Below are 19,570 nucleotides of genomic sequence, written 5' to 3'. Positions count from 1 at the left end.
GTTTGATTCCTGTTCTCAAACTCTTTCATTTTCTTTTCAATAATCTTTCTGTATTTTAGTCTACAGTTCACATCTGAGAGCTGCTCAACTTTTATTCGCTTTAAAACTTTCTTACATGTTATTCTTTTCAATATGAAATTCAATTTTATCCTGCTCACGACTAAATAGTGATCACTTCCAATTTCAAATCCTCTGTACACTCTGGTGTCCTGCACCAGGGAGAAAACATCACTATCAACAATAACATAATCAATGAGACTTTTCTTATTCCTAGCCTCTTCTCTCCATGTGAATTTGTGCACATTTTTATGTTGGAACATGGTGTTAGTAATAACCAGTCCATGTCCTGAGCAGAAATCCAACAGATATTTGCCATTATTATTAGCTTTGCTCTTTTCTCCAAATTTTCCCAAAATATTTTTGTATGTCTCACAATCATTTCCAACTCTACTATTTAGATCCCCAACAAGGACCAACTTTTCCTTTTTCATTGTGTCAGTTGCTTTTTCTAAAGCCTCAAAAAATTCCTCCACTTCTACCTTAGTAGAACCTTCTGTGGGACCATAGGCACAAATAAGTCTCATTGTCCAGTTCCCCATTCTCATATTTGCCCACATTACTCTACTTGAGACTGACTGCCATTCAAGAAGATTAGCCTCGTATTTTGTGTTGAATACTATGGCTACTCCTTCTTTTCCTTGATTGTCATTGCCTGAATATAACATTTTGTATTTATTGCTCAGAAAGATCTCACCAGTTTTGGTCTTTTTTGTTTCAGTCACCCCTATTATGTCGATCTGGTACTTATCTAATTCCTCAGCTAGCTCCATTTCTTTGCCATTCAGGCTTCTTACGTTGATAGTACCGATCTTTAACTCTGGTGATGTTGAGTTGGGGTTTGTTTTCAGATTTGTTCCAGTAGCTGACTTTTCGCTGTTCGCCCTGGTTCCCTGGCAAAAACAACGGGGGCCTTGTTTAACCGGGCGACGCCCCAGCCGACATGAAATTTTGTCATGTTGTACCATCATTTTTATTTTGGTTTAACCAATAAGAATACAATTTGGTCGGCTAAATCCCAAATTGCCAGCCCATCCTCGTTCGTTCAGTATCAAAGCAGATACCCAACAGGGTGCACCACGAGAAGGTGAGGATTGGACATTAGGTCAGAAGCCCTGGTCGGTTCTCCGCATTCCTTTAAAGGCTATGTGGAGGTCTCCTCTCAGTTATACAGCTTTGACCCTTAAGCACCCCTAAAGAATTTCATAAATGTATAAAAACTGATAATTCTGAAGTTGAAAGAACATGTTTAATAAATAAGTTTATAGTATGACATAAAAACCAAAGAAAACATATAGGCAACTGCAAACTTCTTTTATTTGACTGAATTAATGTCAGATGGTAGCATCATGTAAATGAAATCATTCTGAGAGCTATAGTAGGGTTTTTGTGGAGTTGTTTATTATTATCCCAAGACCACTGTGGAGTCAAAGACTCATTGTGGGAGGCTCCCTCTCCCATCATACACACTGCTCGTCATACTGCGCTTTAAATACATTCATATTCTCCGCAGACCCCACACTCTCAAGCAATGCATTACAATCATTCACCACCCTCCATGCAAAAAAAAAAAAAAAAAAGGCTTGTCATCCTTTGTTCACACCCTCCTTATAGAGCTTCCCAGAGATCCCCCCCCCTTAACATTCTATGAAAAACCTCTTCGACATTAACTTGATAAAATCTTCTTGCCAATTTATACATCTCTGTCATATCATCCCTCCTCCTCCCAACCCCATTAACATACAAGTTAAACAGTAATGGCCCTCAACATTTCAGAGACCAGAAACCACCTTAGTCAATTACCTCTGGACCATTTCCAATAGTTTGTCATCCTTTTGAAAACCAATGACCAAATCTGTGTGCAGTAGTCCATATGTCGTCTAACTAAGGCCTTATACAATGGAACCACAATTTCCTTACTTCTACAAGTCAGTGTCTGTGCATCATTCATTGTGTTGTCCTCACGATTTTAGAAATGTGTCCTCTAAATTTCAAATCGCTATCAACCATCACACCAACATCTCTTATTTCTTCCACTTCCAACAATATATTCCTATCAAGAGTAAATTCTACATCCCATCTTTATTTTCCAAATTTTAAAACCTTACATTTCACAACATTAAACTGGTATCCCCACTCTCATGCCTATTCACTGAGTGAATGGGCATAAAAGTGGGGCTCATGTCTGCTCTACTCCTCATAGTTCTTCCCAACTGTGCATCATCTGCGAACAACTGAATATTATTCAAACCTTCCCCAATATCATTAACATACAAGTTAAACAGTAATGGTCCTAAAATACCACTGGTTACTTTCCTCTTCTGGGATATTGCTCTCACATACACAACTTGCTGATGCTCATTGCCTATCAAATAGCCAATCTCCAGTCCAATCCAGTAGTCTAATATCCAACCCCATTCACTCTACTTTGACTATCACTTATGTGGTAATCTATCAAAAGCCTTTGCAAAATATAAGTATACTACTGTGCATGCATCTCCCTTGTCCAATGTACTTCTCACCTTACTGTAATACAAGGGTGGTCTGAAAAGTTCTCAACCTCAACCATAGATGGCAACACTAACAGAAAGAGATTTTCTTTTCTAACTTGGTACATCTGTCATAAGCATCCATGTGAAATTGCAAGTCATTCTATCAAGTAGTTTGTTTTATACAGCTGTCTGAAGCAAAAGTGTTGTCTGTATCTCTTGAAATGGATAAAATTGAGTATATATAAAATTCTTTGTAAAAGAAGGTTTAAAGCCAAAAGAAATTCCTTTGAAGTTCATAAAAGTTTATGGGCACTCTTCTCCTTTCTTTTCGACAATTAAGAAATGGGCTGCCGAGTATAAATGTGGCTGTACTAGCCTTGAAGATGATCCACGTGAAGGACATCCAAAAAGTGCAGCAACAACAACACTAGAATTCATTGATCAAGTGCATGATATGGTATTGGACGACCGGCGAGTCAAAGTGCGTGAAATTGCTGAGACTATAGGCATTTCAAAAGAAAGGGTAGGATATATTTTGCATGAAGAATTGCATATGAAAAAGCTTTGTGCAAGATGGGTGCCGAGCTTGCTCACAGCTGATCAAAAACGCACTCACATGAAAATCTCTGAACAGTGCTTGGAGCATTTTAACAAGAACAAAACTGATTTTGTGCGTCGATTTATTATTATAAATGAGACTTGGATTCACCATTACACATCAGAATCCAAACAGTAGTCAAAAAATTGGACAGAAGCCGGTTGTTCAGCGCCAAAGAAGACAAATTTGGTTCCATCAGCAGGAAAGGTCATGACAAAGGTGTTTTGTGATGCTAAAGGCATTTTGTTTATTAATCATCTTAAAAAGTTTATTAATCATCAGGGAATATTATTCCGATCTTTTAACCAGACTTGACAAAAAAATTTACGAGAAAGACCAGGTTTGCAGAAGAAAAAAAATTATCTTTCATCAGGACAATGCACCATCTGCCCACAAAAGTGTTTTGGCAATGGGAAAATTAAGGGATCTGCACTATGAATTGTTGGAACATCCACCCTATTCCCCAGATTTGGCTCCCTCTGACTTCTATCTTTTCCGAAAACTAAAACTCTTCCTCGCTGGTCAGCATTTTTCTTCGAATCAAGGGGTGATCACAGCTGTAGAGGGGTATTTTGCAGATCTTACTGAGAACCACTACAGGGATGGGATAATGGCACTGGAGAATCGCTGGAATAAATATATTAGTCTTAAGGGAGATTATGTTGAAAAATAAAAATAATTTTAAAATTATAAATTTGTTTTTTCATTGTTAGACCAAGAACTTTTCAGACCAACCTCGTAAGTAAGCAGATTACTAAAACAGGATCTTCCTAATCCATGCTGTCCATCAAAGAACATATCAATGTTATCAACTCAATTCTGGATCTTGATCCTTACTAACTTCTCCAACACTTTAACCACAACACCTGATACACAGATTGAGTTATAATTTGAAGCTAAGTCTTGTCACTTCTCTTATGAAGTGGTACAATCTTGCCTTCCTTCCACTCCTTTGGAACTCAGCCTAATATAAGACTCATATTAAGCAAGTAGGTCAAAGCAGATGTCAGCTCCATGGCATGTTCCCATAAAACACTCAGTCATATATCATTCAGTCCACAGCCTTATTAGGTTATAGACCTCCAAATCAAAAAATTACAATAATCAAAGAAAATGTGTTGAATGATTTGCAATTCCAATTTATTGCATAGAAAATAATTATTACCAAATATGAATTAGAATCATCTAAATCTACGTAGTTTGTAGATTATATAATCCTGTAAACACAAAGGTAATATAAATTATAAGAAAACTTGTTATTTGAAAACATTCACATAATTAGAATAACTGTTAGGTGGTTCAAAAATATTAGAATAATGCAAAAATAAATGCACAAAAATTAGAATCAAAGGGAAACAAGATGATAATCAGTAGTTTGTTACATCACCCTGAACTTTTATTGACTGTTCATAAACTGTTGGGCATATTATTTACTAGCAGTTCACGGTCTTTTTTTTTTTAATCAAAAATGACCATATGATCTGCAGACTAGCAACAAGTTAATTTTTGTCTCTTGGGGGGGGGGGGGGGAGCAACTTCTTGAAGACCTTTCTTCATAATTCCCCACATATTCTCAATGGGGGTTTAAATCTGGTGAATTTGCCAATCAAGGAATTAAATTGATTTACCTTTCTTTGAGCCATCTAGTAGTGGTCTTGGAAGTGTGACAAGAAGCTGAATCTAGCTGAAAAAGGAAACCACCATCACATAAATCTTCCAATACAGTTAACATAAAGTGCTCAAGAATTTCTTGGTACACTTTGGAATTGACTCTTTCATACACAATACACAGCCTACCTTGACCCTCTGCAGTCATACAAGCCCATGCCATGACAGTGCAAATTCAGTGCAGATTTCACTGAATATTTCATGAAATCTTTATCAAATGCTTCTTGCTTAAGATGCCAAACACGTATCCTCTGATGACCATGGGACACACAAAACATACTTTCATTGCTAAAAAGTACCTTTTTCCAGTCCTCTTGACCCCACAACAGTCTGTGCTTACACCATTATACTCTAGCTGCCTTTTGCTTGGAAGTCATAAGCTTCATCTTAGGCACATGTGATTTAAAACCCAATTTATGGCGTTGTCTCAATGTCATAGATTTAGACACATTCATATCTAGTTCTTTCCATATCCTATGAAAATACCTTACACTTCTGAAGTGGATTTCCTTCACGATATTCTTCAATCTCCTCTCATCTCTCGATGTAGTTATTACCTTTCAATTGCTATTGCAGTAATTATCTTGAAAACTCCAGTTATTAGAATAATCAAATAATCTAGTATTAGAATACTGTCTCAATACTCTACTCATGCTTGCTTGAGAACATTTCAATTCCTTAGCTATAAACTGTTGAGTTTGGCCTTCTTTGTGTAGAGACACCATACAAAACCTCTTAGCTTCCAATGTGTCTTGTGTTTGACTCATGTTTAGCAAATGATTAACTGAAATCCATGTGCAAATGATTCCTTACACATGAGTCAGTCCCACAGCTACTGAAATATATGCTATTTCTATGCTCTCCTCAAAACCAATTGGAAAAATTTGGAATATTCTAATATTTTGAACCATGTTAAAATTTATTCTAATTTTGTGAATGTTTTCAAATAACAGTTTCTTATCATTTATATTAAATTTTTTATGTGTTTACATGGTTATATAATCTATAAAGTACATAGTTTAGATTATGCTAATTCATATTTGGTAATAATTATTTTCTATGCAATAAATTAGAATTGCAAATCAATCAGCACATTTTCTTTGATTATTCTAATTTTTTTGATTTGGAGGTGTAATAATGAGTTCCACAGCCTTATTATAATAATAATAATAATAATAATAATAATAATAATACTGAGATAAAAGACAAATCTAATATAAAGAAATGGAAGAACACACATTTCAGGAATTGATTTTTTATTTATTTATTTATTTTTATTTTTATGTTGATGGTACATGTAAAAATAAAAATTACTAGTCAACCCACCCATTACTAGCAACACTAGTTTTTGGTAAAATTATGTATCTGGATCAATTTCAACTACTTTTGAAACTGCAGGTTTATTTAATCACATAAAAAATTATGACAAGAGCTCAAAAATTCACTCTGTGGGGAGTTATGTATTTTCAGCTTACTACTTAAAGGATTAATGGATTTTTCCTTTATTTTACAAAGGGAAGTGAAAGCCACAGCACAAAAAATTATGATAAAGATTAATTTCCCTGTTGGAATTTAACATTTTTTTTTATGTGAATCCCACTCACAATGGCCTTTTTAGGGGATAATGGCTAGATACTCCAGAAACTCTGTTTTGACCAAATGCAAAACTTTCTCCAAGCCACCTCAGGCTTCCACAAAAGCAGGATAGTGATGATCTCACAAAGTGTGACAAAAGAATATAAGACAAATAATGTTATTTATCTTACAGATTGTCAATTGGTTTACAGGACTGTGAGGCATAGTCAGAGCAATTAAGAATATGCCACTTGGAGTAGTAGCCTTTTTGATTCCATATTAGTCAACATTCTTCTGATCCCTTTCTGGCAAATCAAAGGAGCCACTGAACATACCCTACTTATAATGATGGGAAGACATTTATCTACTGACCTGGTTGGCTAAGTGGTTTTCCACTCAATAGGTTGTGGGTCTGAATTCTACTGTAGACAGGAATGTTTGTGGGATGTCATTAGGTAGTACATGAATTTCATCACTTTGTGGGAGACCACCACTACCACCACCCTGCTTTTCTGGAGGTAAAGTTTCATGTTTGACCGCTAGAGTATGGCTTAGAATATCACATCTTTAAATAACTCACAATACTAATGTACTATAAGTACAAACCTTTGGTGGGTGGCATTCACATAAAAAATAAAAAAATCCAGTCATCAACACAAGACGTGGGAAAGTAATAAGCTAGAACACTAGTTTTTCTCTGTAGGTCAATGGATATACTATACACTAATCTGCAGATTGTATGGTGCATCCACTCTCCAGCAAACAGACTGTGGATTCAAATCCCACTATGCCATGGATGTTTCTGAAAGTCTAAGTAGAAAACAATTTTCATTGTCCAGCATGAAGTTACCACCATACTTAATGAAATCCTGAAGTGGCTTAAAAAAATTATTTGGTTTCTATCACAGAATTTCCAAATTATCTAGACTTTAGCCCACCATAGTATTAAAATGCAAGAGAACAAGCATTTGGAGAAATAATGCTCCCAAAAAACCAGAAAGCAAACTACAATTTCAGGACAGTGCAAGAGTCATGGATTCAGAGGTTTTAAGTTACTTTTTAAAGGATGTTGTTTTTAAAGGATGGTAAGTTGTTTGTTTACAGCTACAATGAGCTTTAAGTATAGGCAAAAAATAAAGCCTTTGGTTCTTTATTTTAGTAAAAAACAAAGCTTTAAATTTTGATCACCTGTCCTGTCTATCTCCATTTTAATTTTAAAATCTCTTTCCCTATATCCAACACTTTTGTTTCTTTTCGTATATCTTCATTCCTTATTTTGTCTTGCAGTCTGATGTTTAGCATGGCTCTCTCCATTCTGCATTCAGTTTTTTTCTCACTCCGTCCAATATTTTATTGGCCATCAGATACCGTACGGTAGTAGGCCTGTGTTTGGAGAGCTCCAAATGAAAAGTTGTTTAGTTTAGAAAACACAGCAATATTAGTTAAAAATTGTGTTGGAATTATAATTGTGGTGTTAATTAGATTTAAGTTATTTTATTTTAAATATAGTTAATCTCATCTTTCAGCATGGTAAGTTGTGCAGCATAGCATATAGAACTGATGCTATGCAAAACAGTAGCATTCATGACATCATTGTTTAAAGAATTCAACCGAAGGGACCTTGTACAGCACAATATCTGTGAGATGTATGCATTACCAAAGCCAAATGGACTTTGGTTTGAAAGTAACAGTGGTGGGAAGGTGTGCCAAAAATGCTATGAAAGTGGGGATCAAAAGTGTGGGTCAGGTCATGAAATTGAAGTGGTGGATGGAATAGAGAATTCATGTGAAACTGTCTGTGATGGTGCAATGGGATAGGATTGAAAATGGACTTAAAAGTCACATGATTGAGAGAGAGAAAGAGAGAGAGAGAGAGCAAAAGTGTTTTTATTTTTTTTTATTTTAGAGAGAAAATTATTTTCTCTCCAACTATTCTGTGATCACTTGATTGACTGAAATATCTTTAAATATTCTTAAATGAGATGATAAAATATAATCTTTTTCACTTTTTGTTTGTCAATCCATTTGGACTAATCCATGTTCATTGTCAGTTTAGTCTTTTTTTGTAAAATGTGTTCATAGCATTCAACTAGTTCCTCGTGATAAAGTTTAATATTATATTTCCTCTTTCATTTTGTTCTCCTATGCCATTTTTTCCTATAGACCTTTTCAAGTTCATTTACTTTTTCTCAGTCATGCATCAAAGTCTCCAACACTATTGTGTAGGCTGTAGGATTTTCTGCATTGTACCGGACACTGTGTCATAGAATTCTTCTGCATTATTCACTAACTGCTGGTTAGTGCATATATTTGTATTATTTTAATATTTTTATATTCTGATGTTACACTATAATATGATATGTGGAGTAACGGCGTTTTCTAGCCCCAAAGACAAATAGGACATTTTTCAGATGTTCATGAGCCACAAAATGTTTTCTAAAAATTGTAATTATTAAAAATACATACAGATACGAAGAATTACACTCACGTTATTAGGCTGTTTGATTGCTACTTGTAGAAGGGTGATGCTGAATAAAATGCAATACATATACTTTTTTTTTTACATAATATAAACAAATAGAAAAAAACAAAAAAAAATTTGTATTAACAGTAAAATACATCATGCATACAACATTTTGTTTTGCATAGCAGGCATCAACAGGATATTCAAAACAAAATGTTGTATGCATGATGTATTTTACTGTTAATACAAATTTTTTTTTGTTTTTTTCTATTTGTTTATATTATGTAAAAAAAAAAGTATATGTATTGCATTTTATTCATGTGTATTGATATATTTGTGAAAAATATTATACACATATGAATTTTTGTCTTTTATGATAAACACAATAAAAACCAAAATTGCCTCAAGAGCCACAGCAAACAAATTTAGTAACCTTGTTTGCTATTCTTTTTTGTTGTTGTTGTTTATATGGAAACTTATTCCTCTCTGCTTAACATCATTATTATTATTATTACACGACACCTCCAGGGAGTCCAACGACTCATCGAGGGAGGGCACCTGCTCTACACTTCTGTCTCAACGACTCATCGAGGGAGGGCACCTGCTCTACACTTCTGTCTCAACGACTCATCCACAACTGACCGCAACTACACCAATGACATCTACTGTCGATCACCAGCACTGGTATTTCCACGGACAATCACAAACATCCGTGCCCACAGCGGGATTCGAACCCGCAGCCTTTTGGCTGGAGAGTGGATATGCTAACCACTCAGCCAGCCAGTCCTTTCTTGCAGTAAAGCACATTACCAGATTTTAGAATCATGCTTTCTTCTGGGTTTTTTTTTTCATTTCACTTAGTCCCATTCTATCCCATTTCATTTTGCTTATTCTATATTCCAGTTCATCTACCTTATGAATTATAACATACAAATACTGAATTAATATTGTGAATAATGTATAAGCAAAACTTACCATCTCAAAAAGCAAGCGTACTAGTTTTTCTGATTCTCCTCTATATTTGCAGGTCAAGGTAGAAGAGGAAACATTAAAAAAAGTTGTCTTGCATTCAGTTGCTACAGCTTTTGCAAGCATTGTTTTTCCTGTGCCTGGTGGACCAAACATAAGCACCCCCTTTGCAAAAGAAATATGGATTACTGTACACAGATTTGGTTACCAGGTTTTCATGGTAAATAAATAAATAAAATACATAAATAAACCATAAACAAACAGAATCAAACACCTAAAGTACTAATATTGCAACTTTCTAACACTGCATGTTACACAAATTGTGAAGTTGTCACATCAAATGGCAATGATGCAGAGGATCCTGACATGCAGAAATATTACGATTCCATGTATAAGGCCTTGATAATGCCTCATATGGATTACTGTACACAGATTTGGTTAACAGGTTTTCATGGTGATGAGGATATGTTAGAAAGGGTCCGGAAGAGATTCACAAAGGTGGTCAGTGGTCTTTAGAATATAAAGACAGAGGGAATATAAATTTGGAATATAAAGACTTTATAAAGAATATAAAGAAAGAAGGTAAATTGCAAAGCCTCATGAGTAGGAGGAAGAGGGGGAATATGGTTGTGCCATATAAGTTAGTTAAATAATACTATGATGCTGGAACTTGATGACTGATATTCCTTAAGTTTTTAAACAAACTCACTTGGTAATATTTATCTTTTATCAAGTTATATATGGGGAAGGGCACTATCTCAGGAGAGAAAAAAAGTCACTAGTAGTGTGCTGCAGGGGTTAGTTTTGGGACCATTGTTATTTAATTTGTATATTAATGATACTGGAATGGGTTTAACTAGTGATATACAACTATTTGTAGCTGATGCAAAATTGGGGAAAGTGATGAGGAATCAAGCAGATGCTGTAGCCTTATACAGGAGGACTTTAATAGATTGTATGAATAGGCAACAGTATGTTAATTAAATGTTGCCAAGTGTAAGGTTCTGAAATTTGTTAGGCAATAACGGGATGCCAACTATACACTTGGTGGGGAAATTTTTGAAGAGGTTGAGGATATAAGAGACCATGGAGTGGCAGTGGACAAGGATCTGAAGGTCAGAGGTCACATCGCACAAGTTTTGAAGATATCACATCAGATTATGGCAATGATGCAGAGGACTTAACTTGCAGAAATAAAGAGGTTCTAGTTCCCTTGTATAAGGCCTTAATCAGACCACATATGGATTATCATGCACAGATTTAGTCCTGTGGTTTTCATGGTGATGAGGATATGTCTTTGGGATGTGCGATATGAGGATAGATTGAAGGAATGCAGCTTGCAAAGCCTTGTGGAAGAGAGGGGGATATCATTGAGACATCTAAGTTGGTAAAGGGTTGTTACCTGGTTAATGGGGAAGAAATTTTTTGCAGAATGGGGGAAGGGGATAGAACAAAGGGACATGCCTGGAAGTTATATAGGGAGGGTGTGGGTAGGAGAATAAGGAGTAGGTTCTTTGCATGGAGAGTGGTTAGTCAGTGGAATGTGCTGCCTGACATAATTGATACACAGTCAAAACCAGATATCATTTAAACAACGATTTGACTTGTGATACAGAACAATTCAGATTTTACCCAAGAATCTAAGAATAGTCTGTCAGGTAGCGTCATAAAATATGGACTGTTCCAAGTAATGCTGTTTTTTGTAGATCATATGGGGTTGCTTTGTTGATGTTTAATTGCTGTAAATAGTTGGATCTTTGAAATTGCACCAAGTGCACCAATAACTATTGGGACAACTTTAGTGTGTTTAAACTATAGCTAGCCAACTTCGATTGCCAGATCTCAATATTTAGTAATTTTTTCCAGTTCTTTGTTGTTAATGTTATCATCACTGGGTACTGCGATATCGATAATCCAAACCTATCAATGTTCAATAATTGTGATGTCGGGTCTATTGTGTTCCAAATGCTGATCAGTTTATTCTAAAGTCCCAGAGAATTTTTGGTGTTTAGTTTTCCAGTAATGTCTCTATTTTATTATTAACCTCCATGGAGTTGACAGACTCATCGTGGGAGGTTCATTCAACTGACAACATATTTATCATATAGAATCTTAAAGTCCTTAACACTCCTTGCATTAACAACATTAACTTGCATTAACTGGTAATGCATTCCATTCACTGACAATTCTCCAAAAATCTACTCCTCACACCCTTCTTCAGCACACTTTTATATAACTCCCAGGAATGACCTCTCGTTCCTCTCCTCTCACCTTCTACTCTGTTTATAATCCCCTCTGGATTAATCTGATAAAATCCTCTCACTAACTTAAATGCCTCTATCATATCACCTCTCTTCCTCCTATCCACCAAACTCTGCAATCCACATCTCTTCAAACTCTCTCCATAGCCAGTATTCCAAAATCCCAATATTGTATTAGTCACTCACCTCTGGACCCTCTCCAATGTCTCCACATCACACTAAAAATCAGGTAACCAGATCTGAGCACAATAATCCAAGTTGGTCTGATCAGTGCTTTTATGTGTCCATGCGGTTAGCCTAGTGGCTGTGCGCTTCGCAACCATATGACTGGGGAAGGAGTGTCCCAGGTTCAATTCCCATTGAAGATGTGAGGAATTTTTGAGGATCTTCCTCAGCCATAGCCAAGTTAGCCGGTCTTGGGCGTGAGAGTAGAGTTTTTTCCGCCAGTTTATCTGGCGTTTTTCATCCCGCAAGCAAGCAAACCGGCCCCATGAACACACATGGATCTACAGCCATAAATACTTAACACCCCATGAGGGGGCTCAACTCGCCCCAATAGGAACGAGGGAGAAAAAGGGAGGAAAACTCCATACAAATAAATAAATAAATAGTGCTTTATGTGGCACAACCACTTCCTTATCCCTACATGTTAGAGTACTTCTTATTATAGCAGCACTACAATGTGTAGCCTTTGCAACATTAGCAATATGCCCTCTAAACTTCAGTCTACCGTCAACCATCACTCCCAAAAATCTCTAACCTCATCCACTTCCTGCAGTACAACATAATTCCACACACCTGACATCATTTTGGTTGACTACCTTTGGATTCTCTCAACTCTTTCCTCACCTCTAAGAATTATCACCTATAAAGGGAATTCAAAGACACACACATAATTTCTTCCTTACCAGAAGGAAAAATCAGGGTATAATAGCAAATCAGTTGCACAAGCCAAAAGGTAATCGCAAAGAGATCTTTGGCATGTGCCAAGTAAATGAAAGAATGACTACAGCAGAATAATTTTCATCTGCTTTAGTCAGATGAATGCTGATGATAGAGATGTGACACTGAGGCAGATGAAAGAGTTGAATAATTAAGTGATTACTTTGCAAAATTATATTATCTAGGTAAAGATATTGTAGGTGTAATTATGCTGATATTCATTGAAAACAACATCAGCATAATTCCACCTACAGTTGATAACTTAAAGGATTCACTAAACTTCTCATAGCATCTGGCAAGAAAAATCTACACACCTTGCTGGTCAACTGAAAGTAGTATTCTTTTGACAGAGTATGAGCAATAGAACTATACAGACACTGCATCTGCCATCTTAAGGTCCTTGGATAATAGCAGGAGGTTGCTGGCATGAAGAAATGAACAACCTCAACTTTACCAGATCAAATCACAAGGCTTGGTCACTGCTCTGTCAACTGGGAGGCACCAACACTCCAAACAGGACTAAAGGAAAAGTAAATCCTAACAGTATTGCAAAAATTTTAGCACAGAAAGCTAAACCCAAAATTCCCACAAGCACCAAAAAAGAGATCCATCATCTTTATAAAAAGGTTTTCTTATCATGTCCTACATCTACAGTAAACTCCAATCCATTAACTATTGATGAAATTGATGCAGCACTCAAACTCAAAAAGCAGGTAAAGCTCCAGGCATTGATGGCATCCCTCCAGACTTTCTTACTCGCCTCGGTCCAAGAGCAAAATCCTGGCTATCTAATTTCTTCTCCACAATAATAAATTATGAATGGCTGCTCTCAAAACTTTGGCATGAATCAAAGATAATAGCCCTGCCAAAACCTAATAAGTCAACTGATGATCTTAATAACTACTGATGTACAGCATTACTTGGCAATCCTTACAAACTTTTTAAAAGAATTATCCTCTCTAGAATTTCTCCAAAAATAGAAACCATCTTATCCAGTGAATAGGCTGGATTTAGAAGCTGCCGCATTCAGGTCCTAGTTCTCACAACCTGTATAAAAACTGGATACTAAAAGGGTTTAAAAACAGGTACGGCCTTCATAGACCTAACATCAGCTTATGATACTGTATGGAAGAAAGGTTTTCTGTATAAAGCAGCGAAAGTAATCAACTGCCAAAAAATTACTAGAAGAAATGGTCTCCAATAGGAAAATAAAGGTCCATCTGAATTCACAAAAAAGTACAACATTTATCTTACTGGATGGATTGCCACAAGGATCTGTCCTCGTCCCAACTTTATTCAACCTGTACACCAGCAATACCCCTCCAACAGCTAGTTAAAAGTTTATCTATGCTAATGACATAGATATTGCCACCCAAGACAGTATCTTTCAAGGCCTCAAGGAAACAATGAGCAAAGATCTGAGCTCACTACAACATTGCTTTGAATGCTGGGGACTATCTCCTAATCCCAGCAAAACTGTCTCTGTTTTCTGCCTAAATAACCACGAGGCTCATAGAAAACTAAAATAAACTTCCATAAAAGTAACACTTGTTACCTTGGTGTCACACTTGACCATAGTCTAACTTACCAAAAACATTTAGAAAAAACTAAGTTAAAGATATCTGCAAGGAACAATGTCATAAATAAGTTGACAGGCACAACTTGGGATTGTAATGCCTTCACTCTTAGAACAGCAGCCCTGGCTCTGGATCTGAAGTCACCACACGACTCTTGTAGACAAACAGCTTAACATAATAATGAGAACCATCTCTGGTACTTTATGATCTACTCCTCTCCCATGGTTACCTGTTCTTTCCAGTATCACTGCTCCATGCTTCAGAGGAGAAGAAGCCATCATCAAAGATATAAAGAAGATCAGAAATAGCATGTATCTTCCTATTCATCAAGATATCTCTCCACCTCCAGCACACTGCCTTGCTTCTAGATCTCCCATATGGCTTGTGGAATTACCAGATGATAGTCCCTAGAACTGGTAAAGAAGGCTCTGGAATAAACTAGAAACAAGTACCTGATCACAGATCCAGCTATCAAACTGCCAGGATTCAATCTACCTTGATAATACCTCTGGAGTCAGCTAAACAGATTTAGGATTTGATAAGGCTGCCGTGCCCACTGATTATCTATGAGGAATTTCGGTCACCCTTTTGCATGTGTGGTACTGTGCAGACTATGCATCATATCACTGCCCCATGCATTTCTTTCCTGGACTCAGGAATTTCTGTTTACTTCCAGACAGTGCCATCGACTGGTAAACTTAACTGTCAGCCTGTATATAGTTTTGCTCAATAATTCTTGTATTTCCCCCATATGCAAAAAAAAAAAAAAAGAAAAAAAAAAAAGATATTCCAGTAATAGATGTGACAGAAGTTGATGTGTAAATAGATGTAGATGAACTAGAGATGCAAAGATTCATTGTGAAGAATTTATGGAGACAAAAACACATATGTTGGAGTAATTACTTTCCTTATAATTATGAAAATAACACTCAACATTTCAACCTCTGTATCAATGTGCATAAAGGAGGCTCCAAGACTATTCCAAATTATCAATTGATCAGCGTCTACAGAGTGGTGGTCAAAGTGTTGGAGAAGTTTGTAGGGACAAAATTCAGGAATGGATGGATAGGAATGAAATACTGTATGAGAGTAGCATGGTTTTGTGAAAGGTAGGTAATGCCACAATAATTTACTTACTTTTTTATAATAAAGTGACAGATAAACTGGATAAAGGAAATGACTACGCAATGATACTGCAAGACTTTATAATGGCATTTGACAGGATACCACATGGAACTCTTACATAAATAGAAGCCACTAGGGTTGGATAATGGAGCTAAGCTGATGAAGTAGATTGAGGGATAGACATCAGCGGCTTAATAAGGACACTCGTTCAGCCATATTGCGGTAGGCACCGTCGCAATGACAATGATTCCTATTAGCATAGCAAGTGCGGAGAGAAGTTTTTCCAAGCTTAAACAGATTAAAAGTTATTTGTGAACAATAATGACCCAAGAAAGATTGGTTGTCTAGCAACTATATCAATAGAGGCGGACATAGCTTATAATTTTAAAGAAGAGCTTATAAAGCATTTTATTGTGTGATATCCCCATAGAGAAAATATTTAATTAATATTATTATGTAATCGTTTTGCATTTTGCATTTGAGGTCAGAGCCGTCGCCAGATTACATTGTGTCCTGAGGCAAACAATTAAATATCGCCCCTGATGGATAATAAGATAAAAATATAAGAAAATCTCCAATTGCTATTTTGTTTTTATTACAAGAGAAATAAAAACAAAATAGCAATTGGAGATTTTCTTATATTTTTATCTTATTATCCATCAGGGGCGATATTTAATTGTTTGCCTCAGGACACGATGTAATCTGGCGACGGCTCTGACCTCACCACATGCCTCTCTGGTTGAATCAATAAATGTTTTCTTCAGGATTTGCCACTGACTCTCCAAGGTTTGGCTCCTGTTCTCAAACTCTTTCATTTTTTCGTGAATAATGTTTGTGTATTTTAGTCTAAGTTTACATCAGAGAGCAGCTCAACATTTATTCGCTTTAAAATTTTCTTACATGTTCTTCTTTTCAATAAGAAATTCAATTTTATCCTGCTCAAGACTAAATGGTGATCACTTCCAATTTCAAATCCTCTGTACACTCTAGTGTCCTGCACCGGTGGGAAAAAAAAATCCCTATCAACAATAAAATAATCAATGAGACTTTTCTCATTCCTTGCCTCTTCTCTCCATGTAAATTTGTGCTCATTTTTATGTTGGAACATTGTGTTAGTAATAACCAGTCCATGTCCTGAGCAGAAATCCAACAGGTATTTGCCATTATTATTAGCTTTGCTCTTTTCTCCAAATTTTCCCAAAATATTTTTGTATGCCTGACAATCATTTCTTACTCTGCTATTTAGATCCCCAAAAGGATCAACTTTTCCTTTTTCATTGTGTCAGTTGCTTTCTCTAAAGCCTCAAAAAATTTCTTCACTTCTACCTTAGTAGAACCTTCTGTGGGATCATAGGCACAAATAAGTCTCATTGTCCAATTCCCCGTTCTGTTATTTGCCCACATCACTCTACTTGATATCGACTGCCATTCGAAAAGACTAGCCTCGTATTTAGTGTTGAATACTATACCTGTACCTTCTTTTCCCTGATTATCATTCCCTGAATATAACATTTTGTATTTATTGCTCAGAAAAATCTCACCAGATTTTGTCCTTTTTTGTTTCATTCTTATGTTGATAGCACTGATCTTGAGCTCTGGTGACAAGTTGGGGTGTCTTTCAGGATTTGTTCCAGTAGCTGACTTTTAGCTGTTTGTCCTGGTTCCCTGGCAAAAACAATGGGGACCTTGTTTAACAGGCAACATCCCAGCCAGCATGAAATTCTGCCATGTTGTACCATCATTTTTATATTTTGGTTTAAGCCAATAAGAATACAATTTGTCAGCTAAATCCCAAATTGCCAGCCCATCCTCGTTCGCTCAGTATGCAGGTAGATATCTAACAGGGTGCACCACAAGAAGGTGAGGATTGAACATTAGGTCAGAAGACCTAGTCAGTTCTCATTCCTGGTCGGGCAGCATTCCTTTAAAGGCGATGTGGAGGTCTCCTCTCAATTATACAGCTTTGACCCTTAAGCATCTCATGAATATTCTCCAAATTATTTTGAGCATTATTTTGACAGTTATCAGGTCAATAAAAATAATGTTTGAAGGAATGAGTTTGAACAAAAAATTGGACTGTATAAGAGTGATGGATTGCATTTGAAGGTTTTGGTGATAGTCATTTGGAGAGATGGCCTGAAAGGGAGAGTAATGTGTGCAGAGAATGAATATGAGCAAGTAAGAAGCAATGTGAAAGAACATGAGAGTAAGGAAGGAGAGATTGAAGTGGTGCTTATGAATGAATTACTGGGTAGCATGAGTGTAGAGAATGACAGAATAAGTGTGCAAGACAAACAGGGAAACAGAGAGACTCAGGGTGGACAGGACAACACTTTGTGAGTAAGGGGTGATGCACCAAGAGGATGTGAATGGATGTGAAGACAAAAAAGGAATCTGGGATGTAGGGAAAACAGTTGGATTTGAAGAAGGTTCTGGGATGAGAAAGGAGAAAAAGAAACTGCTCAAGGAAAGTATGAAGTCACATCCAATAAGTGGTATCAATGAAACTTGTTACAGATCCAGGAATGAGCTGTTATGTTTGTATACAAATCCTGGAAGTATCAGAAACAAGGGAAATGAAATGGCTGCACTGACTGAGTAAATTTAAGTACTTGGTTGGATGAGGATGACATCCTGACAGGAAATAGAGATGGAAAGGTATGATGTATTTCGTGAAGATAGAAAGGGTAAAAAAAGAGATAGAGTGCTATTGATGATAAAAAATGAATTATGTCAATAGAAGGTAGTATGGTGCAAGATAGAGGTGAATAGAATGAAATACTTTGTTCGATGTTGCTATACACCTGATAATATGGAGAGTAGACCAGGACCAGGAAATGTATAAGCAAGTTACTCAAGCAAATGGGAAAAGGACAAATCATCATTAATTCTTGCAATATAGATTGAGATGACGAGATAGCAACCAGAAGTTAAAAAAAAAGAGTTTCTTGATTTTTTGAGGGACAACTACCTCAGGTAGTATGCAACAGAGGGCACACAAGGATTGAGAGTGAATTTGATCATGAAGTGATTATCTGGGTGGTTGCGAGCCATGCAAAGACTTCTGTGAGGAAAAGACTTAATCTCTTGCTTATACCATTTAAACCATTTATATTATGTGGAACTACAAGGCTGGTGATTATGAGAGGCTCAGGAGACAGCTTGCAGCTATAGCATAGACTGAGGGGTTGAGTAGAGGAGAGATCAATGCTGCTTGGGCAATATTCTAGAATTATTTAGTAGAAGTAATGCCTAAATGTATCACAAAGGTCAGATTTTAAATTAAGTATTTAAATAAAGTAGTGGTGTAATGGATGAATGAAGAGATTAAGCATGTAATACAGAGAAAAAGTATTACAGAGGCAACATAAGAGGAGTTGTACTAATGATAAATACAAAAAACAGACAAAGAGGGTAACTCAGTTCATAAGGATAGCAAAAGTTCGGTACAAGTAGCAGTTAGCTAAAACAAATTCTAGGCAGTTTTCTTTTGATAATGTAGCCAACAAAAAAAAAGTATGATTATGGTAGGATGACATTGACTGGAGAAAATGGTATAAGGACAAATGCTACTGAGGATATAATTGAGATATTTAATGAGCAGTTCATTAATGTCTTTGATTCTTGTGAATGTGACATCATGAAGAGTGTGAGAGCAGTGGATGATGTGGAAGAGAGACCGACTGTGAGTGAGGAAGAGGTATATAGGGAATTGAGCAAACTTGATGTTAATAATGCTGTGGGACGTGATTATATATCACTGCGTATTTTGAAGGAATGCCAGGAGTTGACATATTTGTTTAATATGAATATCACAGTTGTCAATTCCAAAGGAGTGAATG

The 19,570-nt window shown here is 36.3% G+C and overlaps 1 protein-coding gene across 4 annotated transcripts in view; it reads right to left on the bottom strand.

The window, feature by feature from the left end:
* LOC150099326 (katanin p60 ATPase-containing subunit A1-like) overlaps positions 1 to 19,570 on the bottom strand; it is a 142,805-nt gene that overhangs the window by 62,725 nt on the left and 60,510 nt on the right. For all 4 annotated transcript variants that reach the window (XM_090404507.1, XM_090404506.1, XM_090404508.1 and 1 more), the window contains one exon: positions 9,830 to 9,988. In XM_090404507.1, coding sequence (XP_090260633.1) covers positions 9,830 to 9,988 — 159 coding nt within the window. The remainder of the gene's footprint in view (positions 1 to 9,829; positions 9,989 to 19,570) is intronic.

Source organism: Typopeltis vanoorti, chromosome 14 (genome assembly GCF_054136105.1).
Source record: "Typopeltis vanoorti isolate ZY-2024b chromosome 14, IOZ_Tvanoo_1.0, whole genome shotgun sequence".
Taxonomy (NCBI): Eukaryota; Metazoa; Arthropoda; class Arachnida; order Uropygi; family Thelyphonidae; genus Typopeltis; species Typopeltis vanoorti.
The sequence above is the reverse complement of the archived record's forward strand: the minus strand, read 5'-3'. Positions and strand labels throughout refer to the sequence as shown.